General features: G+C 35.0%; 1 protein-coding gene across 3 annotated transcripts; it reads right to left on the reverse strand.

The window, feature by feature from the left end:
* Positions 1 to 935: 935 nt before the first annotated feature.
* Positions 936 to 23,904, reverse strand: LOC128871817 (organic cation transporter protein). 3 transcript variants are annotated; one of them, XM_054113904.1, is made up of 8 exons: positions 23,437 to 23,904; positions 16,753 to 17,356; positions 15,116 to 15,417; positions 14,887 to 15,036; positions 3,411 to 3,816; positions 3,064 to 3,305; positions 2,709 to 2,982; positions 936 to 1,292 (listed from the first exon to the last, which is right to left on the reverse strand). In XM_054113904.1, exons 2-8 carry the CDS (start codon positions 16,926 to 16,928, stop codon positions 1,136 to 1,138), a joined length of 1,707 nt encoding a protein of 568 aa, XP_053969879.1. In that variant the 5' UTR covers positions 16,929 to 17,356; positions 23,437 to 23,904; the 3' UTR covers positions 936 to 1,135. The 3 variants fall into 3 exon arrangements, with proteins under 3 accessions (XP_053969879.1, XP_053969878.1, XP_053969880.1); XM_054113903.1 differs by having other exon boundaries at positions 23,241 to 23,904; XM_054113905.1 differs by lacking the exon at positions 23,437 to 23,904 and having other exon boundaries at positions 16,753 to 17,465.
* Positions 23,905 to 27,952: the final 4,048 nt, after the last annotated feature.

Genomic DNA, 27,952 nt, shown 5'->3' on the forward strand with positions numbered 1-27,952 from the left:
ATAATCAGTTTTTTTAAATCATCAGAAAGCTCTTTTCCTCTTGGTGCCATTACTAAAAATGTCGCAAAATTGAATACAAAACTTAGTTCCCTAAATTTTTATACTCACTTTAATTATTTCCTTTTAATAGTTTTAACTTTTTTAATCAATGCGTAAAAATAAATGTTATGCTAACTGAACAATCGTTTGCTGTATACTAACTTTTGTGACTTAAATTTCGCTGGCATCAAAGACAAAGCAAAGCGTGAATAACGGTACCGAAAATTTACAGCTAAATTAAGGCTCATATGAAAGCTTATCCCAGTACACAATTACCATGTGTAAAATATTTTGATTACATATTAAGGAAAGCGTTGGCGTGAAACAATTCCATAAATCAGGCTCCTGTATACTTATTTATGTTACTAACTGTATGTAAAAAATTAGATCGCTTAAATGTCCATCATGAGCACGTGAACAGACTGTCAAACCAGGATTGGGATCATTGTTGACTTATTCGCATATACTTTACTTTTCAAAAAAGGCCAGTCTATCCTCGACAGAACCAATTTCTTGAAATTTGTTTACCAACCTCTAAGTTGTCAAGTCATTCAGACGATTATTTCTGCAAAAAAATCAAGAATTTTGCAATATGTTGTATTTAAAGATCGAACATTTTCATAATAAGTTTCAATAATTTTAACGCGCTGTATCATGTATGTAGGTATCCATGGTTAAAATTGTACATATGTCTACTTGGCCGCCTGAGAATTATTTACTGCTGACATTGGGGCTCACCTTTGAAAGGCCCTTTATGTTTCACACATTTTCGAATGCTGCAAAAAATTCAATGAAATCATTGCATTATGTATTAGTATCTGTATTTGAGCCCAAAAAAATATAGTAATTTGACATAAAATAAAATAAATAGCGATTTCGCTTACCCTTCTTCTTCCATCCCCATAAAAATCCGCCCAGTGGGAGCTTAATTAAATTACGAATGAACCCACAAATTACAGACTTTTATATTCTTCTATTCACCTTCTTGGTGCAAAAAACTCAATCGTCAATGTCAATGTCAATTTACTAATGAATTTCACTAACACTTATTGTTTATTTAACACTTAAAAAACTAATTAAAAAATATTTATCTATCCTAAAAATAACCTGCCGTATTATCGCGTATAGTTTGTGAACCGGTATTCGTGGCCAGAACATCAACCGATTGTGTGCGTTTCTCCAGGAAACTGAAATTGTACCAACGTTCGTTTTTTCCAAAATTTTCGCCATCTTCCAGCGAAGTGGGTAGAGTTCTAGAGCGAGAGAGAAAAAGAGAAGAGTAAATCAGAATACTAACTTATGAAGCAATGAACGAGCTGATGCTCTACGAAATTAAGGATTATTGGAATTTTATAGAGTAGTCATTTTTACTTTTTCACAAAGAACTTTACATACTCGCAATAAATATCAGGTCAGTCCATAAGCTCATGCGTATTTTACCCATAATTTCACTTTTGTACGATTTTTGCATACAAAAAATTATTCACGGAATATAACGAAACTATTTATATTTAAAAGTGATTTTAATCGCGGAAAGAAGCACGTGTTGTTAAAAAATAAAATGGAGTCTTCCAACGCATACAAGAGGCATATTTTGTATTTTTTTATAAAAGTGGTAAAAATGCAACAACTGCTGCTGCAGAAATAAACACTGTTTACGGAGAGGATACCGTGAGTGTGCGCAAAAGTGGTTTTCAAAATTCCGAAGTGGTAACTGCGACGTGGAGGATGCCCGTGCGCTGGTCGTCCTGAAGTCTTTAACTCCGACGCCTTGCTTGAAATCGTGGAAGCTGAACCAAATTTGACAGTCGATATGATAGCTCAGAGGGTAAATTCATCGCATGAAATAGTTCACAGGCAGCTGGTTTAGTTGGGAAAGGTTTCAAAGCTGGGGAAATGGGTTCCGCATAGACTTTCCGTCGCCAACCTTCAGCAGAGAGTGAATGTATGTTCTCAGCTGCTGCAACGGCTTGAAAATGAAAGTTTTCTGAACCGTATCGTTACTGGTGATGAAAAATGGGTCCTTTGCAATAATCCTGTTCGGAAAGTAAATGATTAGATAAAAATTAAACACCAGAACCGACCCCTAGAGATGCTCTTCATCCCAAGCAGATTCTCATGTCTATTTGGTGGGATATGGCCGGTATTGTGTATTAGGAAGTTCTGGAACCAGACCAGACGATAACTGTTGATTATTATTCGCATAGCTGAATGAGGCACTTAACAAAAATCGACCGTCTTTAGTGAATAGACGCAAAGTTTTGTTTCACCACGACAACGCAAGACCTCATACCGCAAGGCAAACATTAGGCAAGCTGAACGAGCTCGGATGGGAGCTAATGCCGCATCCACCATACTCTCCGTATATTGCACCTTGTGATCAACACCTTTTCCGTGGACTTCAATCCCATATGAGTAACAAAAACTACTCCTCAAAAGAAGCTATAAAAACGGATATCGAAGCGTATTTTGGCTCCAAGGACAAAAAAATGTTTGAACAGGGAATTAAAAATTTGCCTAACCGTTTGGAAGACATTGTAAATAATAATGGAAAATATATTATTGATTAATAAATACTTTAAATATCTTTTTTATTAATTTTAAAACCATCTTTAAAAAACGCACGAACTTATGGACTGGCCTGATATTTTCTCAGCTACTTTACTCACCTATTCAGTGTCTCAGGCAACAGCAGACACAATCCGGCGCCCAAAAGTGAAAGTATACCCAATATAATTTCCGGCATGGGTTGAAAGAAGGAGCGCGTGTACAATATGTACGAGCTGAAGAATGTAAAAGCATAGCCCATGACATGCACCACTGACACGCCTTGGCCGCGCACACAAGTCGGTATCAGCTCTGTGGCATATTGAGCACCAGAATTGTAGGCGACTGTGACGCCGAAGCGTCCTATAACCGACAGAATCACAACCAGTATTACATCTGCAATGAAAACAAAAATAGGAAACGGAATTTAGTTTTTACAGCTATTTCTTTTATTCACGTCACTTCACTAACGCTCACCTTTATCGCCCCTACTACGCTCCGTACAGAAGAGTATCGCTCCAGTGACCGATATAAAAATGCCACTTAACAGTAATGACATGGAAGCCATCGCTTTACGACCGATACGATCTTGCAACACGATCAACAGTATACAGGCCGGCAATATGGCCGTAGCGCTCAATGTGAACATGACAAATGGCGATATACCGAGACCTTGGACATTGCGCGACACCGCATCGTAACACAAAGTGATGACCATGCTGCGATAAACACACACACACACATATGTAAACGTATTGCTTGTTAATTAATATGTGTTTCAATGGTATAAAAATCCATGTGTATAAATCAATAAATTGACTTACGATTTAAAGAACAAAATGAGCGTGTTGCGTCGTAAGCGTGGCGTTGCAAATAGCCCAAAGAGATTTGGACTAGATTTCGTATGTACTTGACTGTGTTTGCATTCATCTATGAATTCCGTGTAGACAGATTCTTCAACCACGCGTCCATTGATCTTTGCTACACGTTTTAAGCATTTTACAGCTTTGTCGTATTTTTGCTTGGAGATCAGCCATTGTACGCTCTCGGGCACAATGAAGTAGAAGAGCGGCACAATAGCGAAGGGTGCCGAGGTGGCAAGTAGGAAGCCTCGCCAGGTCTGCAACAGTACAGCAATCCATGGCGCAGCCATTGAGCCGAGACAGTAAAATAAACCGATGCAGATGCTGAGACCGACGGTGCGCAGCGAGGGACGCAAGTACTCCATTACTGAGGAGAATTACGGACACATTATTACAATTAAAATGTTAGTTAGTGATTGAAAGCACGAGTATATGTACATTAGGGCGAACTAATTTTTTTTCGGCATCGTTTCCAACAGATTCGGATTCTACTTCAAATTCTAAAGAAATAAGTCCATTGATATAAAGATTAATATTGACCTATTACAATTACCGTACATTTGCAGTTATTTTAATTCTTTTCAACAAAAGATGTATTATTTCTATTTTCTATCTTAATTGCTGCACTTTTTTATAGAATTGCATGTGGAATCCAAGTCTGCTAGGGAATAATGCCGAGAAAAACCGTTCCATATAAATTGACCCACTTTAATGTACATATCTATAGTAAATCTGAATATATTTTCTTAAATTTTTTTAACTAAACGGAGTAACGAGATTAATTTTAATTTAAGGTGAAGCTTAATATTATACAATAAAGGGTGCCTTTTAGGTGTATAGGAATTTAAAATGAAATAAAATAACAAACATTGGATTTATTGAAAAGTATATTTTATCCATCGCCGCAAGTTCGTTAACCATTTTGAATGAAAGGGTGGTACATATATCGGCAAACCCGATAAATATTATAAAAATAAATGTTCTAATCAAAGAGCAAGTGTGCTCTTTATAGCCCCAATAAGGATAGCTACAATTTTGCCGCTTTCCGTTTTAAGCCATTTTACGAATTTCTGGACTAATCATGCGGCCCTATGGTGGTTAGTTCAGTTTAACAATCCAGAAAGAAAGATAGCGCCTTGGATAGAGCGACTGCAAAGTTATTATTTCGAGATTGAGCATCGTAAAGAAATGTCGATGCTCTGTCAACACATCCATGCAGACTGGAATGCAGCACTGCTCTCGAGTGGAAAGCAAAGACCATGTAATAGATTTGAGATTGATAGATGATCAGATCAAGAAGACCAGCGTAACGACGTGAGCACTGTGAAGGTCATAGAAAACAAAGAGGGTGGAACGCGCCTGGACTGGCAAAAGATGGATAATAAGAGCCCTCTGTCCCAGGCGTATTGGGTGCGGTCATTATTGTGTGTGGGAGAGTGAAGATAGTAAACCTAAAGATGAGCTGCTTTTGGTCCTAGAAATAGCTGAGATAGTTGGAACATTACGCAATGATTCTACTAGTGGACATTTGGGAATAACCAAAACTGTCGAAAATATTAGAAAATTAGAAAATTGTATTTCAAAGTGAACGGACGTATTTATAAATCGCTCTGCGAAATAGCTACCAAATTCCGGTAAAATATCCGCATATTTGATAAATTAACGAGATAGTGACTCTAAATATCAAAAGTGCCAAACTAATTCGCTAAGTTGCGCTTTGTGACATTCAACTACCAAAAAAAAAAAAAAAAAAAAAAACATAAATAACTAAACACAGTGTAAACAATTTGTTAAATAATCAACCGCTTGAGGTCCGACCAAATGCCGTACTCTCGCACGCAAATAAGCTTAACAAAGAAAGTGATCAAATCCACACTCCTCCTATAACTGAAAATGTTCTAGCTGCTCTACTAACATCTTCAACAAAGACCACCACTACAGCAACATCCTCCGCAACAACAGCTACTCTTGCTCTCGCAACACTCACAACAAACACCAGCACGACAACGACAGCCTCAGCAATAACAACCACGGTATCATCATCAGCGACTAACGCAAAGTCTATTATGTGCACGACACTAAAAACATCTATTGCTGAGCAACCCAACAACTCAAAGAAAAGGCAAACACCCAAGCGTTTACGCAGTTCTCCAGAAAAAGCAGAAATAAATGCAAACAAGAAAACAAGGAAATTGTCCTCAAAACAACAACAGCTCACATATTGGCTGAGTAAACCACCGTCAGAGAATATATTTGATATACTGGACCAAGAGAACGAATTAGAAGAGAATGAAAAAGAAGAGACGCAAACTCTTAATTCAATAACAACAAAGCCCAAATATGTACCAAAGCCACCACCGATCTATGTACAAAAAGTCCAAGTATTAGCCACTCTTATCAAAGCTCTTAATGAATGTATACAAAATAACTATGAACTAAAAGTACTTAAGAATAATGAAATAAAGATACAAACGAAGGAATCAACGCATTATTCAGCAACAATAAAACTACTTAAAGAACGAAATACTCAATACTATACATTCCGACCAAAGGAAGAAAAAGGGTTTAAAGTAATTCTGCGCAATATGCATCATTCTACAGACATAAATGACATTAAATCTGAACTCGCTGATTACGGTCATGAAGTAACAAATATTTTCAACATCCTCAAAAGCGACTCAAAACAACCTCTACCTTTATTCTCACTGGAAATCAAAACAAATAGCAACAACAAAGATATATACAATATTACAAATCTATTGCATTGTAAGGTAAAATTCGAGCCCCCACGTCAAATAAGGTCTCTTCCACAATGTCTCAACTGCCAAAAATATGGGCATACTAGAAACTATTGCACAAAAAATCCAATCTGTGTTAAGTGTGCAGGCCCGCATAAAACTGCGAACTGTTCAATCGATAAAAGTAGTAACAATATTAAATGCGCACTCTGTGGCGAAAAACACACAGCCAATTATAAAGGATGTATGGTATACAAATCACTGAGGGTGCAACGTTTTCCAGCTTTACGCAAAAAGGAACTCCAGACTCCGATACTGAACCCGCCGCAACAAGAAAACACAGTCGAACCCGCTAGAATCGGGTTATCAACCTATGCACAAGTAGCAGCACAAGCTACAAATAATAACACAGGTATGCCTAACCCTCAAAATGATGATATTCAAGAACTTAAAAAAATGATGAGCCAGCTCATTAATCAAATGACTAACATGATGAATATAATCACACTACTGGTCACCAAATTCGATGGACAAGCAAAGTAAAATGACAATAGCCTTATGGAATGCAAATGGACTAAATCAACATATTCTTGAAACTAAAACTTTTATAGACCAATACAACATTGACATACTATTGGTGTCAGAAACTCATTTTAATGACAAAAGCTACGTTAGTATTCCCGGCTACAAAATAATATGCACCAACCACCCTGACAACAGAGCACACGGCGGAACAGCTATTATACTGAGACAAAATATTATGTTTAACAAAATGGAAGAATATCAAATGGACCATCTGCAAGCAACGACGATACAAATAAATGACACTCTAGGCCAGCTTACCATATCAGTTGCTTACTGCCCTCCGAAACACAACAACAAAACAACACAATACGCTAACTACCTTGAAACACTTGGAAGTAGATTCATTGCCGGAGGAGATTATAACGCAAAAAATATGATGTGGGGCTCAAGATTAACAAACACGAAAGGAAAAGCATTACTTGACGCCATCAGAGCGCGTAATTGTAATTATATAAGTACCGGAGAACCCACTTATTGGCCCTCTGACATTAAGAAAGTACCTGACTTACTTGACTTTTTTATCATGAAATCAATTAATCCAAACGTACTGACAATTGAATCTTGTCTTGAGCTCTCTTCTGATCACTCGCGAATTATACTAAGAACCCAACAACCACCGCAACAAAACTTAAATCCACCACTTTACAATCATCGTACAGACTGGAATGCGTTTACTGAGCTTTTGGAATCATATTTAGACACAAAAGTATCTTTGAAAACAGGCGATGAAATTGAGACAGCTATAGCTCTTTTTAACGACAAAACTATTAAGGCAGTTAGTAAATCTACATACATACAATGACTACATACCTGATACGATAAAAAAGAAACTAAAACAAAAGAGAAAGCTAAGGAAGAAATGGCAGACAACAAGATTTCCAGACGACAAGAAAAAGCTAAACAAATTGGGAAAAGATATAAGAGACCTACTTCAAAAGGAAAAAGACAAACAACTTAGCAATTATCTCAAAAATATTGACGCAACAAAATCCTCAAACTACACACTTTGGAAGGCGACGAAAAAAGTGGTGGGCGCCACAATACATTTACCACCAATAAAAACAACTAAAGAGAAATGGGCCCGAACCTCTTCAGAAAAAGCAACGGTCTTAGCTCAACATTTTAAAGGTACTTTTGAAAATAATAATAACGACATAAATCTTACTTATGCAGCAAACGAGAATAAGCAGCAAATTAAAAAAATCACACTTACGGAGATAAAACAGTTAATAAAAACTCTAAAGAACAATAAATCGCCTGGATACGATCAAATTTCGGGAACAATTATAAAGCATATGCCTGACAAGGCAATAATTTATCTAAGAAATATTTTCAACGCTGCTATAAGTCTCAAATATTTCCCTAGTACCTGGAAAGTAGCTGAAATTATAGCGATCCCGAAACCTAACAAAAACGCTACACTAGCGACATCATATCGACCAATCAGCCTACTACCGACAATATCAAAAATTTTCGAGAAAATATTATTTGACCAGATAAATCCTATTATAACAAGCATGAATCTGATACCCCAACACCAATTTGGATTTAGGAAAAACCATTCAACAATCCAACAGATTCATAGAGTAGTTCACAAAATTAATGACGACCTGAATAAAAAAAGAGTGTGCATGTCCATATACCTCGACGTAGCTAAAGCTTTTGACAAAGTGTGGCACCCTGGGTTACTCCATAAATTAAAAACACAACTACCTAATGACTTTTACCTTATGCTTAAGAGTTACATCCAAGGCAGGAAATTCTATGTTAAATATAACGACGCATGTTCAGACATTCAACCTATGAACGCAGGCATTCCCCAAGGCAGTGTCTTAGGACCAACATTGTATCTATTGTACACGGCTGATCTACCGGAACCGAATTCAGAAAACAGCATGATTGCAACATTTGCAGATGACACAGTCCTCATGGTATCTCATAAAGATACAAAAGTCGCAAAACAAAATTTACAAAACGAATTAAATGTGACATTAAACTGGTTCAAAAAATGGAACATCGAAATTAACGCTGACAAAACAATACAAGTAAACTACACAAACCGAAGGACAACCATTGAACCAGTTAGCGTTGGTAATTCTGACGTGAATATTGACACCAAAGCGAAATACCTGGGTATTACGATCGACTCGAAATTAAACTGGCAGGAGCATATAAAGAAAAAGCGAAATGAAGTTAAAAATCGTTTTAAGAAATTGTACTGGCTACTTGGACCTCAGTCCAATCTATCATTGCAAAATAAAGTACTTATTTATCGAACGATAATTGCTCCAATCTGGAAATATGGAATTGAGATTTGGGGCACTGCTGCAAAAAGTAATCTAAGTATACTTCAACGAGTCCAGTCTAAAATACTTAGGACCTTAACTAATGCACCTTGGTACATACCTAACGCAGATATTCATCGCGACCTTGACATCGATACTATTTATGAAACAATACAAAGCGCTAGCAGAAGACACATAAATAGATTATTAACGCACACAAATCCTATGATGAGAAGACTACCAAATAAAGAAAAATCTACCCAAAGTCGGCTTAACCGTCAAACACCAACAGATCTTGCAAAATCCATGTAATCAATTGTCAACTAATCGTATATGTCATTGTTAACCACTTGCTTTTAAATAATATGTATATATTTCTTCTAAATGAGCTTGGGGGCATTGACCCTTCAATATCACTCTCATTCCATCTTTTTGTAAATCAAATTACTTATTGTCTAACGACAGGTGTAATATTTTATGGAAGAAATAATAAAAAAAAAAAAAAAAAAAAAATATTACGAGGTGCTACTATTGCACAGTGGTCCGACCAGAAGGCGTTGGCGGACAAAATTCAAAAACTCATTTAATAAAGCTGAAAATATATATTTAGGGGTTTTAAGGATCAGTGATGACGAATCTGACCTTAGTTTTAGCAAATTTTAAATTCATTGAATACTATAAATACATTTTTACTTCCGTAATTAGCCGGTGAATTCATTTTTACATTTTTTACGACCGCAGACAGTACCACGTGGAGGTTTACGGTAAGGTTATTCTCTCCTCATTTTTTTTGTTTTTAGATTTTTTTATTTTTTATTTTTTTTTTTAATTCTTTTTTTAATTTTAAAATTTTTTTTTATTTTTAATTTTTTTTTTTTATTTTTTTTTTTTAATTTTTTTTGTTTTAGTTTTTAAATTTTTTTTCGGATATTTAGTTGTTTTTTTGTTTTTCATTTTTAATTTTTTTTTATGATTCAGAATCCTCGGTTTCTGATGAGCTGTTTTCTGAGGCTGGATCATTTTTCAAATTTAAAAGCGCGAGAACCTTTTTCGAAAATGGTTTTGGCTTGTTTTTCGGAACCTTAGTTTTTGATATTATAACTACATCTGATGAACAAAGCAAAGCATTTATTAAATCTGTCAGTGACAGATAAAAATGTTATATTATTATATATAATTTTATTGTATATAGTGTTATATGTATATACATATGTACAATATATCATATTAATACTGTAATAATATTAAAAAAAAATTTTGTTTTTATAATAAAATTTTTTTTTTTTTAGTTGTCTCTTAATGCTGATGGGGTCTGTGATGTCTTTTTCTGTCTTTTACACAAAATTGCATAAGCCGTATGTAACGTTTTGCCTGTGGGTAAATGCACAAAAGCTACATTATTTTTAATTTGCGCAACTTTGCGCAACAGGTTTCAGCTTGAGATCATAGCTGAAATATGTGGCTACATCACTCATGTTGATTTCAAGTGGACCGGTGTGGACCACTCGAAAAAATGATCTTTAAAAAAAAAAATTTCGAAAAATTTTGAAATTTCAAAAAAAAAAATTGGATTTTGTACCACAACTTAAGAGAATTATTACTGTTTCCGTTAATATATTCAATTATCTTTTTTTTTTCAATATTTGGTTAACAATTAAATGGTAATATTTATTTGCAGACATGAAAATGAAACTCTTGTATGAAGTACGATTTGCATACAATTTCATGTTTAAAGTCAAAAACCTACAATGAAAAATTTTTAAAATTAAGTAATATTTTCAGGAAATCTGCCTTGAATATTGAAGAAAACATCTGCATTATCAAATTTTTATTTCAAAAATGTTGAAAAATTGAATTTTGCCCGGCCGCCGGACCACTGTGTATTGGGTTGGCTGTCAATAATCCGTGGCTAATTGGGTAAAGAAATGTGATCAACATGCAACAAGGTCGTATGCAACAGTACAAGTTAGGGAACCTATTCGAACGGATTGTTATGGATGTACGGGATGTAGGGGACTCTTTCCCACTAGCAATCAAGGAGACAAATGTGTGTTGATGGTAGTTGACTACTTTAGTGAATGGCCAGAAATGTATGCCATTTTAAATCAAGAAGCTACTACAATCGTGGAGATGTTTGCTTCCTTTAAAGTTGCATTCGAATCGTAGTAGGAATTTTCAGTCAATAGTAAATTATTTTAAGAGACATACATAATACGTTCACATATAAATACATATATATATATAATTGGCGCATACACCCTTTTTGGGTATTTGGTCGAGCTCCTCCTCCTATTTGTTGTTGTTGTTCCACTAATGGAGGGACCTACAGTTTCAAGCCGACTCCGAACGGCAGAAATTTTTATGAGGAGCTTTTTCATGGCAGAAATACACTCGGAGGTTTGCCATTGCCTGCCGAGGGGCGACCGCTATTAGAAAAATGTTTTCCTTAATTTTGGTGTTTCACCGAGATTCGAACCAACGTTCTCCCTGTGAATTCTGAATGGTAGTCACGCACCAACCCATTCGGCTACGGCGGCCGCCAATTGTTATAAGTAGATTATTTATTTCTTCGTGCTTAATTCCCAATTCGTAATTAAAAAGCGAGATTACCCATACAAAATTTCTCTCCCGAAATCTAAGAATATAAAATAATGCTAGATTATTGTCATACTTTTTTACATACAACCTGTGTGTTATAAATAATTATTTTTACGAATTTAAAGAAAAACGTCAAAGTAAACGCTAAATAAAATGGATACCGGCAAAGAAAACAGGTTTGTAGACATAATTCTAATAAAATATGTATTAGGTATTATTAATTATGAATTCATGTAACAGAAAAAAGCGTATCTTCTAATTACTTACTACAAAATGCAAACGTCATTTACAGATTTCCGCCAACTGTTTATTCTAGTAGCCAATTGCGCAATTAAATTTGCTATTCGTTCTCCTTGTCTTTTCTTCACATCGTTAATAATAATTAAACAAACCAAAAACTCCAAAATATTCCACCAAGACAAGCTATATGTCGAAAAGCCTTTAAAAACAGTATTGACAGCTGATTGTCAATTTTGCAGGTAATCTGCAATATTTGAAGGGGTAAATAGATTGCGAATTATTCGAACCTAATATTAAAGAAACTCAGAACTCAGAATGAGACAGTTGTACGTTTTGTTAAAGCGCACCGCAAAATATAGCTAGGTCATGTGATCCGTATGCCTGCTGCCTGTACCGTGAAGAAAGCCTTGACAGGAAAGCTAATGGGCGTGAAGGCCAAAGGCAGACCGAGGAACCGTTGGATAGACGCAGTGGAACACGATTTTAAGAAGTTGGAAATAAGTAACTACGTAGCAACAGCTCAAGATATACCGCTTTGGAGGAGCATTTTGAAGGAAGCTTTGGCGCACCCCGCGTTGTAATTCTATGAAAGAAGAAGAACAAGAATATTTAAGAAAAAATATACTTTGCTACGAAATGTCCGATTTCTTTCAACCAGAAAGGTTTTGTAACAGGTAAGTCCATTGTTTGCAACCTGGCTGACTGAACTGATTTCTACAAGGCCTTTGACACTATGTCACATAGATAGCAGACGACATAAAAATTTTGGCCTCAATAAGAAACTCAGAGGATATGCTTAAGCTCCAAGCTGCCCTTGATGAACTTGTGTCTTGGTGTGCATATTCATGTGCCTCTTTAAATTAAAAAAAAATGTGTTCAAATGACTTACTCTAAATCTCTATTATACAATCGCCTTATTACATCTCTATAATGTTTTCCAATTTGTGGATGACATCAAAATCTTGGAGTACTTTTTGACACTAATTTTTCATTCTCAAGTCATATCAATTACATTATTTCAAAATCATATTTGATCTTGGGCTTTGTTAGATGTAACAGTTCAAACTTCTCAGGCATTTACACAATGGAATATATTTATATATATATATATACAGGGTGGACCAAATAAGACCTACTACGACTATGCAGCAGGTCCATAGTTTGCCTGGCAGTATGCTCCATCTTGTTGAAACCACATTGACCGCAAAAAGTTTTCAATCAATGTTCTGTAAAAAGCTTCTGAAATCGATTCCGGCGTTTCATCCTCATTTTCGAAGAAATATGGATCGATAACTCTAGTGGCCATAACAACGCACCAAACAGTACATTTAGATGGGTGCAACTGATGTTGGTGTGTTGCCCTTGGATTTTCAGAGCCCCACAATCTACAGTTTTGTTTATTGACATAACCATTTAAATGGAAATGCGCTTCATCCGACATATGCCGATATTTACGCTGCGTTAAAACAATTGATCGTTGACAAGAATAGAAAAACTCGATAATTTTAACGCGTTGTGTTGTACTGTAGGGTTCTATAATAAATTTCCAACAATTCAATTCAATTCATGTTTAACATTAGTAGGATTTATTTGGCCCACCCTGTATACATATATATAAAGGGTTTCCCAAAAACAGGTGTTACAGGTGAATGGATTGCGCTATCGAGAGATGATTAACGATTTTTTATGGCCGGAACCTTTATTTTCAACAAGACGGCGGTACGTGACACACAAGCAACGAAACGATTGATAATTTACGGGAAAAGTTTCCGGACCGTGTTATCTCTCGAAGAGGTGATCACAATTGGCCACCCAAATCTTGTGATTTGACACCTTGTAACTTTTTTCTTTGGGGCCACGTGAAAGAGAAGGTCTACGCCAACAGCTCAGGGTCGATTCAAAACCTCAAAGATGGAATTCGTGAGGCTATGGAGGACATAGGGCAGCCACTTTGTAATTCGGTTATTCATGAAAAGGATATTGTCCTGTATACGCGGTCGTGGTGGTCATTTGCCTGATGTTATTTTCCTCTATTTACGGCATACGTTCCTCTTTATCATGAAATAAACATCTTATCATGTATTATATATTAAAAAATAGCATATTTCTTTGAATATCAAAATAGCACCTCTAATTAAAACCCCCATTATTTGTGGACTGGGTCTGGATGTTTTTCCACAAATGGTGGATGTTTCTTAAATATGCCCTAGGATCTCTGAAACAGTCTGTCCCATATCCCTCTTATAGCTCCCGCTTGATATTAATTGGATTCATTTAATTCAAGGTGACACTGATTGTACGTTTCGTTTGCAACGCACTAACTTTCTTATTTCGACGAGAACTTTACGAAGCTCTTACCCTTATTTCAAGGTATTCAAAACGAATTTCAAGTCCAAGGCACCTTTTGCTCGAACTCTACACGAATATAATGAGATCTCGAATTCCATATTGTTAGATTTTACAATAACTAAAAATCATTTATTTTCTATGTTGCACCATCTAGTTCGCTAATATTATATAATCGTATTCTTTTTAATCACTAAGTCCATAGTCAATAAGAACCTTTGCGCTTTTTGACAAAATTTAAATAAATAAATAAGGTGTTAGTGACTGTATATTCCTATGTGATACCTTTTCTATAAAACTTTCCTTTATGGTACCAAATAGGTATCAGGGGAGGTTGTTGAAAATTTTGAAAAAAGGGTATTGGTAATTGATAAAAGATAAAATTAAATGAAGCGCCCAAAATTTTAAAATCTTGTTAGGAATAGTTTTAACATTTTTAATGTCTTTTGTGACAATATTTCCTTTAAAACTTGAAATTGAGAAACCCGCCCACATATCTACGTTTGTTTGTCAGACAATTCATGCATCTATCACAAAAACTCAAAACAAACGGATTATTACTTACACGTATTATTGCTGCGACCTCGATTTAAGCTATTAGTTAGTGTACCAACAACCAACGTTAACAACGAAATAATCACTCACCTAAAATATACATCATGACGAAGTTGCTGTCCGTCGCCATGCCGGAAACGAAGCGAAATAGTGAAAATGTAGGTAACGTCGTGCCAAAAATTGTCAGAGTATTACCAATCATAGCCACCACATTTGCAGCAATCAAAATAGGAAGACGTCCTGTTGGGGCAAAGAAATGCATACAGTTAGATTATTATATCACCTTTATAAAGTAAACTTCATGCCATCTAAAACTTGCCCAAACTGTCCGCTAGAAAACCAAAAAGCAAGCTACCCACCACCGAGCCTACGAAAAACATCGATTGTCCCAGCGTTGCCTGCCAAGCGCGATCACAAATCCAATTCAGCTCACTTGTAAAGCTCTGATAACCCATATATAACTCAAAATCAAATTGCTGACATGCTTCTAAAAAATCTGTTGAGACGTTGGCATGTGCTGCATCATCAGCAGCTGCAAATCGATGGGGAAGACATGAAGAACCCGCCTGTTTACTGGCTTCCGCATAAGCATCCATAGGATTCGCATAACCATCGGTACACCTTGTAAAAGAGATTGAAAATACTTAGTAATAGAGAATAAAAAAATGTTGACGAGCAGTAATATTTTGAAATAATCCCACAAAAATATTTTCAAAGTGGGCTATCCCAAAATGAGAAATAAAGAAGGCCTCTACTCGATATGGTTTCGGAGCAATAAATGAGATTTGTTGCTTTTTTTGCTGCCTTGTTACTTGTTAAGAAACACAAAAGACTATTCGCAGTAGAACATACAAGAGACATCACTTCGAAAGAACCAACAGCTCGGCGGATATTCAAACAATTGTGTGAATCCATCTAGTAAGAGCAGGAATAATCCATTAAAAGGATTTTAATTTGGAGGCAAAAATAAGATTGAATACTAAGAACTTGAGCCGCTGCAGGAGGCAATGTTGGCGCACAAAGCATTTGCAGTTATTGTCATTGAAAAGATGATGGATACTGCTTTTTGAGATCTGTTATTAGTCAATGATAAAGAAACAGGTGTGAATAATACGGGATAAAATTGTGTCATACTATTAAGAGGTCTAATGATGCCATGGAGGAAAGAAATAGAGGGAGATGTACTCATGATGTGCTTCATAGCAAGAGTCATGTTTCCTTTGAAGGTTTTCCATCTTTAGTTTAACTTCTCAAGAGCGAATGACATGATGTGCGAGAAACAATTTTGAAAATTAGCAGAATCGGAACATAATCACGAATTATCTCGACTGCAGGCCCACCTGGCGAATCCGTTGCGCTGCTCTGCCGTTTAGGCAAAGTAAATATATGAGTAGTGAGCAACACAATAACAAATCAACAGATGTAGAAATCAGAGAGTGTACATTTATAATATACCCGCTTTCTTGTGCCCAAGCGTATTCTAATTTTTTTTGTTGTAATATATGTACCATCATAAAGGAATCGGAATAAGTACAGACAAATATATACCAACGTGACTAAAATAGATGTCAAAGAAGAGTCGAATTATATAATAATTCAGGAGCAGACGCTGACCAAGTAGCCGCAAACTCTCATCGTTCCTGGATATGGTATAGTTCACCAAATATGGTGAGGGGAACACATATTTAATAAGACAGTGTCGATTCGCCTATGACACAGAAACGTCTTCGGAATTGCTGGCTTTTATACCGCGTCCTACGTTCCTAACACTCATTGTCGGGGGTTGTTTATTTGTTTAAAACTTATTCACAACTAACCTGCTACTACAGGCTATCAGGCTATCACAACCTGCCGACCCCCACGGTACCTTAGAGCCCAGCTAAGTCACCCGATCCCGAAGGAACCATCGTATACATATATTGTATGTACGTATGTATGTATGTATTTGTGACTTACCAATATTTCGGCACGAAACTTATGATCGTTTGTGAGTAGTAATGAAGCGCCGATAGCAAATTGATGATGCAGAAGAGCAACAACATGAGCGCCTGCAAACGATGACAATCACCACATTTCTCCAAGATTTTATCCAGTTCCAACATTTTTGGTGAGACCGGTACAGCGTTTTGCATTCACTCCAACGGGAAGCGAGGTTGAGAAAATCTATCCCGTTCCAACTCTTTTGTTCGCTTCACTTCGGACTCAATTTGCACTGTGCACTTGTAAACGTATTTTAAGCTGGGAAAATTGCCTGCCTACAGATGCGTTTTCAATTTTGTTATCGCAATACAAAAGTTGTTGTGCTGCGCCACGAAATACTCGACAGTTGCTGCGCGGTGGCTTTTGCTCGTATCAATTAACGAAAAAAAAGGTTCGCGAGCGCTACACGGAGAACTTTTTTTGTTTATTTTGATATTTTACTTCATTATTTCCAATCGATGCTGACAGAATTTAATAAAATGTACACTTCAATTTTTGAGGTTGTTTGATTTTTTTATGAGTTCAAGGAACTCTTAATCATATGAAACCTTTGCTGTTGTTTTTTTAATGTCATCTTTATCTGCGGGAATACATACTCGTGCTTTTTTAACACACTTTTATTTAAAATGTAAATATTATGTTCATATTATTTTTTTATTTTTTGTTTTGTCTTTGGGAACTTTTTAAAACATATTCGTAAACTTTGCACTATCGATTTTCAACGCATTAAATATCTACTAAGTAGTTTTTGCACAACGTTTAACTTAATTTTTATTAACTCTTCGAGCGATATATGCGACCTGGTCTATGAAAAGGTACCTTACGTGTCAAAAAATCATTTTTCACTTTTTTGTTGATTCGAATAGTGTGTGAAAGGCTCTTTAAAATGGTGAAAACCAGAAAGTCATAATTTGTTTAAAAGTTTGTTAAAAATAAAAAAAAAATAAAAGTACAAATACGAAAAAGACTGATTTTTTTGTCATGATACAAATTAGAATAACGAAGACAATAATTTGTGCAAATTAAAAACTGAACCATTCCTGGACAGTCTGAGGTGTAATGAATACGATATTGAAGTCTGTTTTCAAAAAATTTGTTACAAAAAATGCATTCATAACTTTATAAATGATAGTTTTTAAGGATTTGTCAAAATTTTTGTCACGAATTGTGGCATTGTTTCAACATCAATAGTTAATTAAAATATTCAAAAACTGTTATTCGGGGGTTCGCGAGGTCGGCGGATCCAATATGTCGGACATGATTTTTTAAATTTAACGGATCCTCTTAAGATTCAATACACGGGGATTTTGGGCGTTGCTGATTACGAATCCGATATCAGATTTCAGAAATTCAATATGGCGGATCCAATATGTCGACCATATTTTTTCAAAATTCATCAGTTCCGCTTGAAACTTTTCACTCGGGGGTTTTGGACTCGTAATGTTGCACCGTGTATTCGAAAATGATTCACTAAGTTTTTGTAACGTCTTCTCCCACATGCATGCACAAAAACGAAAAACGAACGACAAACAGGTACGTTGTAAAAGGTAAATTCGATCTTATGTCTCCTTACTTCTACATCCTTTCTTTGACCATATTTCTTCCGTTGGGCAAGATTGGAATAAACACTTTCTAATTATTCATTACACATCATTCCGGCTTCGATATGACTTAGTATTAATAAATCGAGCTCATTTTTTGATAATTCTAAACAGTTGCTTCGCGTACTCTCGATCATTTTTCGTGGTACAATTGTTTGGCATTTGTTAGTACAACAATTGTTAGACAACTGTTCCTCTTCATCCACAGTAGATAAATCTATCTTAATGAAAGCTCTTTCCATATCATCTTCTGAATGAGTCAAATATATTATAGTTCACCATCATCATCGCTATTCGAACTAACATCATCGTCTTCATCGCTTTTAGGAAAATATTTACTGTAAACGGCACTAAACTCCTCGTCAACACTCATTTTTCACTATTTTGTGAATAAAAAACAGAAATGATTACATAAACGTAGTAACAGAAGATCCACGAAGTAGAATAAGGAGACGTAACGCAGCTGTCAACTGTAAAATTGTCAATTTGACATCATATTCGTAGTCAGTGGCTTTAAAAACCTTTACAAACATGTGTCACTTATTTATAGTTATTGTTACTATTTGGAAAACTTAAATTATTTTTTCTATGTTTGGAGCACCATCTTAGATATGCCATTTAAAATTTTTCAAATATGACACCAGAATCGTATTCAGTACTTCGAAAAATTTTTGTCACCGGGTCTTACAAGTTTTTTTTGGCATGGATGTCGGTACAAAAGCTAACTTATTTTTTAAAACGATTTCTGCGATTTGCATTAACTTTTTCTTATTTATTTAAGTATAAAAAAAATGTTTTTCACTGCTTATGTGATTTTATTGGTACTGTGATCTAAGCTGAAGAAAATAAGCCAAACCGGATTGAAAAATATTAATATTTAAAAAAGTTACAAGGGTTTTTAGAAGTTTAAACTTTAACTGCTGTTTTTTCGAAAACTTGTTTTCGCACGTAAGGTACCTTTTCGTAGACCAGGTCACATATATGTATATATGTATATAATTGGCGCGTACACCCTTTTTGGGTGTTTGGCCGAGCTCCTCCTCCTATTTGTGGTGTGCGTCTTGATGTTGTTCCACAAATGGAGGGACCTACAGTTTCAAGCCGACTCCGAACGACAAATATTTTTATGAGGAGCTTTTTCATGGCAGAAATACACTCGGAGGTTTGCCATTGTCTGCCGAGGGGCGACCGCTATTAGAAAAATGTTTTCCTTAATTTTGGTGCTTCACCGAGATTCGAACCGACGTTCTCTCTCTGAATTCCCATTCGGCTATGGCGGCCGCCGAGCGATATAGAGATCAAAAATTGCCTTCTATAACAATGTTCGTAATTATTAGATTTTGTCTAATTATTAGACTTATATATTTGACTTATCCACGAGTAAAACGAGAAATAAACTTTTAACTCCGGACGTGCTTCGCTCTTTTGCTTCCATCTGCGAGCTTTATTAGTCGAAACGAGTAACAACTTTGAATTTAAATAAGAAACAAACAACAGTTAAAAATTAAAATCTATTTTTCATGAATTCAGTTTTACGCATCCCTTCCCATATTGCATATATAACGGCTTCAAGGAGAGATACGAAGCGAAATACGATTGTTGTTGTTAATCAAATGCACGCCCAGGGTTACGAAAAACGAAAGAATATCCCGTTTTCTATGCGGCGCATGGAATAGAAATAAGATTTCCTGCTTAAGAAGTGTACCACAGTTCAAATTGTAACCATTGCTGGTGAGAGAGATAAGAGATTAGAACTACATATATACGAGTATATATTTTATTTTGTTTACTTAAGAGATGCTCTAATACCTTAAAAATTACATACTCAAAGGTTGAAAGTGGGATACATGTCTGAAAACTTCACTTCAGGCCGATGCGCACAGTACCAAACATTTAAAGGGATTTGTTTCCAAACTATAGCACATTTTTCAAACCTGCCAGACTTATAGCGTGACAAATCCCCACAGGTAGAAATTTTAATTGCATATTCAAAATTATATTCAGCATAGAAGAACACAATTTACGTAATTTGTTTATAAGTTTGGATTTTTGAAAGTTTTTAAGTACCCCATTTTTTTGATCAGCATAAATTAAAAATGTTAGTGTAGTTAGTCCGCACGGCCTTTAAAATTTAAAAAACAGACTTCGTCGAAGAAAAGTTATATAGCAGGAATTTTTTTTACTCAAAAAAAAAAACAGCATACCCTTAAGGGAGGAGCCTGGTTTATGAGGTCTAAAAATTGCATCTCTTTGCGATTTTTTTTTTTAAGGAAAAAATTAATTAGCACTGCAAAGTTTTTTCTATCTTCTAATGAACATCTAAAAAGTATAAAAAATTGTTGTACTGGTTAAAATAAGTAAAATGTTTAACATAGAAATTAGTAGAGCGCTGCAACGCTGGAGTTTCCAACTGGCGTACAAGATACAGCTGGTAATTATTATCTAAAGCAAAAAATTCAAATGGAATTTCTGAAAGAAATTCCAAAATTTCATCTTTTTGGAGGTTTTAAAGAAAAAAATGCCTTTCTATAAAAAAAAACTCACTTCAACTTGGTATAAAAATCTTGAAAATTTTTTTTTTTATCTATTTTGTTAGTTCAAATAGAAGAGAATTTAATACTGAAGGGAACAAGCTATGATTCATTTCAAAAGGTTCATTAGTTTTTTCTTTCATTCATGTACGCCAATTCAAAGAAATCATAAAAAGGAAAAGTCGAGAAAAGAAGATAAAGTTTGTACTATAGCTGTCCGGTCACAGCGTAACTACCTAACGCTCGCCTACCTTTGGCTTTGTATCTACGGAAATATTGAGAATTAGGCTCTGTAACTTTGTGTGAATATTCTGAAATACATTAGGAATCGCTTAAAACGAAAAAAAAAAATTGATTTTTTTGACCTTATAAACCAGGCTCCTCCCTTAATACTATGCATTTAATAACTATAGTCCAGGGACTTATAGACAAGTTTTGACAATATAGTTCCAAATATAGTTAATTCTCTAATAAAAACCATATTAATTCAAGTTTAGACTTTTGGCAAACTTAGAAACAAATTCAACAAGTTTCCATCAAAATCTTAGACTTTTTAATTAGAATTGTTAGAAATGTTCCATGTATACATGTTAATAGCTCATTAAGTGCAAGCCTGAAGTGGTCCAAAAATTGCGATCATATTCGAAAATTTTTTTATATATTTTTTGTCTTCTTCTACGTAAAAAACTTGTCGAGTATTCGTCCACTTTAAATAGCACAAATAGAATAAAGCTTCGTTAAAAGTTATTATTTTATCATCCTAATATCTTGATTAAGATTTAAAAAAAAAAAATTGACATTCTGAAATTTTTACAGGGGCCTACGTCAGAGTTAAAAAATGTACCACAGCCTCGCAGACATATGGACATATGTAAACAATATGTGGCTCGAGTTCCTAGTGGCGGAGAATATTATGAACTAGAACCTGAACCAGTTTGAAACCGGATTAATCGCTTTTTTTCTACTCATTAACCTTCCGTTACGCGCAGCTAATCTAACATAATTGTTACAAGCGACAATTTGTTTGCTGTAATGATGTGTCAGTCCTTAACCCTTGTTTGGCATTTAATTATTTTCTAAACATTTGTTTAAATATTTTTAAATGGAGTAGGGTTTTATTTTGTTTCTAAATAAATAATAATTTTAAAAATTATATATAGCCGAAGGCCTTTGTTGCTAGCGCTCCTAAGCAGTTATTTGTTAAAAAAATGTATTATTGTAAAAATATTTAAAAAATTAAAAAAAAAAAAAAATTATATTCTTTATTTATATCACTTTCATACGCCGGGTCTACTCTTGTTGCAAAGAATATTACGCCTTACAGAAGTTTAACTGAACGAAAACCGAGCCACTGTTTATAAGAGTTTTTAAAGGCTCTTTACTTAGTAATACCATGTTGTTTACCATCTTACGATATCATATGAAAAGTAATGTGGTAAGTAAATATCACAGACTAAATAGGGAGGGATGAGACAAAGTCCACTAAAATATCATAAATAAGTCTATCGGACCTAAATTGCTTGAATTTATCTTTCTCATCAGTCCCAACTGATTATTGGAATTAAATATTTTTCACAAAATTGGAATTTTTTACTATGGATAGCGTCTCACATAAATTAAAAATATTTCTAAATTTTTCACAAAACTACTTGTGTGGCTTTAAATGATTTTCCTTTGATCCAATACATTCTGATTTATCGCAGAAAACTTTAGCGCTATATTAAGCTTTTAAAAATTAAATATTTCGAGAAAATCAAGAGGAAAACGTCGACTTAAGTTGTGCTACAAAAGTACACGGATATATGTTTTTTTTCGCAAGAACAACTACTGTGAAAAGTAAGCAAGAACTTTTTTCAATAGCTTTTGTTTAATATACGATTACATATTAATGTCATGGAATGGGTATAAATAATGTATTTAAAAATATTTTTCGGAATTATATCTTTTGGCAACTTAAAGTCATTTAAAACGTTAAATTGATGAGAAAACGAAAAAGTGAGTATGCATATGCATTACATTCTATTTCATCACTTTTTGACGCATTCCACCGAGTGCGACATTTCAAATACGATACCCTTTTATTCTCGAAAAATGCTTAGGCTCCAAAGTAGGTTTTGTGGACTGTTTATACACTTTTTTACATCACTTTAGTTATTCATCAACCTTTTGTTATGATTTTATTGAAATATTAAAATTTATTGGAACCACTTTTTGATTTACTATTTAATAATCTTTCAAGCTTTAATTGTTTTCTATTTATTTTTGCGCTTAAATTTATTTTTCTCTTATTTTTACTTGCCCTCGTTTGTTTATTTTATTATATTTTTCCCACCTAATTTATTACCAACGAGTTCTGTCACACCATTTAACTCAATTTCAAATTTACACACTTTTCGTCACACATTCCTGATTTCAGTATTTTTCGTACGCTTTCACACACATATGTAAGCATTTCTTGATTTTCATTTGCATTTTTAAAATATCGTTGCATTTTAATCACCGTAATTAATATGAATTAGTGAAAATACCATCTTTTTTCCTTGTTATATTCTAATGAATTGTTTCAAGTTCAGGAGTACACAGCACAACAAAGCTTATAAACGCCTAGCGAACGACCGCGATCACACACCAGAACTTAGCGAATGCAGCGACTAACTGTGATTGCGGTAGATGCGCGTATCATGGGGTTGCAGGCTTTTTACAACACATTTTTTACACTCCCTCCCACCTGCAACTCTCGCATACGCACATCATAACAATCTGATGCTAGAACAAAAGCTAAAATGCTAAGCGACCGAAAAATCAGAAGAAGAAGAAAAGAATAATGAGCGAAAACCATATTTTCCCGTGCGTAACTACAGCTACTTCTGCTGCAATGATACGGGCAGGGGGAAGGAGGGCGCAGTCTGCAGTGGTCAGTGCCGCTGGCGAGTAAACAAAACATCTGCGGCGTGGAATTTTCACAATCAGTGTACAAATGTACTACTACTGGTAAGTAGTGATATACAAAGAAAATTGCAGTAACAAGTCCTCCCACTGACTGCAGCGCTCAGACATGAAAACCTTTGAAGTACTCCTAAGTATATTAATTAAAAGAAAATATTTTGAAACAAAAAATTTTATACTCGCGCGATTTCTTGAAAAACGTAATAATTTGTTATATTTAGATTATTCGCTCATTCGCCACATCCGCAAAGCGCCGACTGTAACTTCCGTTCGCTTACACTCTTAACTGTGATCTGGCTACTGCCCGCTTTGTTGTTGTACATTTTATTATACTGTCACCGCTGTCATGATCGGCGTATAATTAGCTTCAAATAAATGTGTATGTATATATATGCATATACATGTATTTATGCCTGTGTCTATGTGTGGAATCACTGAAACGCCTTTTTTAAATATCAATGCTAGTGGCTGCATTTTCTCGAAACGTCTCACCCACCATCTCTTTATGCAGCTCGAAAGTGAGCAAAACACGCTATCACTTTTGCATCTTTCATATTTTTATACCCAAACGTTCGTCCATGCACACGATAGAATAAGTGAAACTTGAGATATCTAAACGACACTTCACAAAATAGAACATTAAATATGCCCACCTTCCATATCACGGTAATCTTCAAATATGCAAAAATACAATATTCCTTTAAAGAATATTTACCAAAATTTAATATACATATTCCATGATTTCATTCGGTTGTCAATGCAAGAAATAACTTGAGTAAAATGTATATTAATTTTGGTATGGAAAAGTGTAATGGACAAATAAAATGGACAAAGTCGGTGAGTGACCACATCAACCTTTCATTAATGGATGATTTTCAAAACTGAGCGCGTTGCTTCTGAGCACATTTTAAGTAATAATCATTTTAGATCAGTTAAATCACAAAAAAAAAATCTTATTCCATTGGCGGAGTAAATTATATATTTATGAAACTTATTTATCAAACTTTTTCAAACTTGCTGCACATATTGCATGTGATCCTACCAAGCATTGCAAGATTTTGTTTCGCTATTTCTTTCTCCTCATGCGATATCATTGATAATATTGCGTATCAAACAACCTCAGCCTCTCGGATATCAAACCAACACTTCACAACAAGCCATTCACATCAACCATCTTACAAAGAAGCTTCCTTTCTCAAGCATCTAAGTTTTTGCAGTAGCTACGCAGTTCTTACACAACCCTATCAAACCTTATCAGAGTCATATTTAAGGCATGGAATCATGGCATTGGCAATAGTCAAAGTCCCATTTTTTTCTCACTCAAAAAGAACCAGGATTATTCGACGTTAAATCCATTTATAAATTGACTATTCCAAATGAATTTTACGACAACAGCAGCCTGAAGGTAATGGATGACCATCACTATAGTACTCGAATAGGTAAGAATAAAAAGTTAAAGGTGCCGAAATTGTTGAACTACTTATATTACAAAACAGCCTATTAGAAAACTTGCCTTAAGAAAACATCTTAATAGTTTTTTTATTGTATATTGTAGCCTCTGCAACATCTGTTACCTTATTTTAACATTCGATGCGGCGGCCCTTGGAGTGTTTGAGGGCAACATTAGACAAAAGAATTATAGACCTTTGCGTGTTGAAAACGTCCAGTTCGGCGGACAATAAATATATTTGATATACCATAGTACCTGCTGGCGGTTATAGACTAACAGGAAGGCAATAAATATTTATCTCATGGTCATATTTTTGGGCAGATGAGAAGTGATCCTGGTTTAGAAGTTTGTTCAAATCTACCCTTTAGGTATCGGAAAAATATGTACCTCAAATTGTATTGTATTTATATGCATAATTGGCTCTTATGCCCTTTATTGAAGTTACAAATGTTTAAAATATTTCAACTTTATGATTTCTTAAAATTTTTCTAGCTCACCTAGAAGATATATGTTTGAAATGGTTGTTTTCAAAGTGTTTCTTAGAATTTCTGATTCAGACTAAACTTATGATCTTCATATTGTACAGTTTTATTCACATTGGATTAGAGAAACGTTATGGCAAATTAGTTAAAAGTGCAATGTACCAGAATATTATTATATTAAATATAGTTAACAGATAGTTACAGTTATAGAAAACAGTTTTTTTGCACAAGTTTTTATAGGCAAGGATGTACATATTTTAAATGAAATGTAAAAAATAATGCGAAAATAACCCAAAAATGCAATTATGAAGGGTAATCAGTAAGTAGAAGTAATTGTTTCAGTACTCATTGAGATTTCATCATGGAAAGACGCCTCAAAAACATTTAAAAATGGTACAACTGGATTACGCTCTGTGAAAAGTGTTCATCGTACGTTCCGGTTAACTTATGGTGTACATAACCCTTCAGCGATGAGACCCATTTTTGGCTTAATGGCTACGTCAATATGTAAAATTGTCGTATTTGGGCTGAAGAGTAACCCGAAGCCATTCATTTGGTACGGCCTATGATCTGGAGGAATCATATTTCTTCAAAGATGAGCACGCGATCTCCACAACTTTTGTTTCCAACAAGGCGGCGCTACTTGCTATACAGCCCGTGAAGCAATGGATTTACTGCGTCGTCGTTTCGGTGTTTATCTCTCGGATCAGTGGATTGGCCAACAAGATGGGGTGATATCACGCCTTTGAACTTTTATTTGTGAGGATATGTAAAGTCTAAATGCTTTATGGATAAAAGAGCTTCAACTGAGGTATTATAAGACAACATTACTAAAGTTATTCACGAGATACCGACCGAATTCCTCCAGCGAGTCATTAAAAAGTGGTGTTTGCGTGATATTATCTTTAAAAAATAAATGCCACGAATGGTTCTATACAAAAATAATAAAGATTCCCAACCAATTTGAACTTGTGGTTTAATTCAATTTAAGATCCGATACCTCTAAACTGATCACCCTTTACAAAAATACAAAAATTAAAATTTCCTATTAAACATTTCCAGAGGAGATGTTGGGAATAATTTCCGCCCGGACACGTCCTCCCGTCAATATCGAAAAAAATTGGTACTCTATGTGGTTTGAACTGACACCTTCACTGGATCACCAGCTATTAGATTAAGATAAAACAATACTACAGTATCTATCAAGAGATCTCCAACTAAGTAGGGCATCCCACGTGACAATTTACTTTATTCGCCGCGTCTGATGCTAAGCCCCTTTTACTTGTTTTCTCATTGTGATTACTCCCGATCCGTTTTAAAAGACTCTACAAAACAAACATTCCCTTGAAGTTTTAAGTTAAGTATTTTATAGCGTCAGTCTCGTTATTTAAAGCCGCTTCTATAAGCACTTACATGCCTAGTACTGAGCTGTTTGCCCCACAATTTTATACCGCCTCCGAAAGGCAGATAGTTTTTAGAAGACAGAAATCTACACGGAGATTTGCCATTGCCCGCCGATTAGCGGTCACTATTAAAAATAACTTTCTTCACCCTTAATTTTTCGTACATACAGTGGACATTGAACCCGGGTCCCAGCGAACCAACACACCCACTCAGCTACAACTGCTGCTTAGAAAAGTGATAATAAAAGATATTCGGTATTTGTTAAAGTTATGAATCTCGGAAATTCAGTTATTTTGGCTTATCAAGTTACAGGCTATCAATTCGAATACTTTTGACACACATATTTATATGTACATACTCTTATATGTGGTACACACAATATATTGTTAATTTGTTTTTTGTCGTTGCCTATTATTACTTTTACAGTGATCAGTGTTCGAAAAGCGGCACGATCGCATGCCTGAGACAATTACGTATTGCCTCCCTTATTACTTCGCCAGCTCTTAGGTCACGATAGGCACGTTTATATGCAGCCCTTAAATTTTAATAAAAGTTGAGTTCAGTTGTTTTAATCGAACTCAACTAAATATGTAAATATAAAAATCCATAAGATAGCTAGAAGAAGAGATGCATCATCAAGCCTTCTGGTACCAGAAGTCAATGAAGGGTTAAATTAATAGTTGCACGGCGGCCGCCGTAGCCGAATGGGTTGGTGCGTGACCAACATTCGGAATTCACAGAGAAAACGCAGGTTTGAATCAC

The sequence above is a fragment of the Anastrepha ludens genome, chromosome 2, assembly GCF_028408465.1.
Source record: "Anastrepha ludens isolate Willacy chromosome 2, idAnaLude1.1, whole genome shotgun sequence".
Taxonomy (NCBI): Eukaryota; Metazoa; Arthropoda; class Insecta; order Diptera; family Tephritidae; genus Anastrepha; species Anastrepha ludens.

Excerpts from the sequence above, each read along its gene's own strand:
- LOC128871817 (XM_054113904.1), bottom strand. The coding sequence starts at position 16,928 with ATGCAAAACGCTGTACCGGTCTCACCAAAAATGTTGGAACTGGATAAA. Across the intron at positions 2,983-3,063 it reads GCGTAGTAGGGGCGATAAAG|ATGTAATACTGGTTGTGATT; the intron begins GTGAGCGTTAGT and ends TTTTCATTGCAG. Across the intron at positions 1,293-2,708 it reads TTGCCTGAGACACTGAATAG|AACTCTACCCACTTCGCTGG; the intron begins GTGAGTAAAGTA and ends CTCTCGCTCTAG.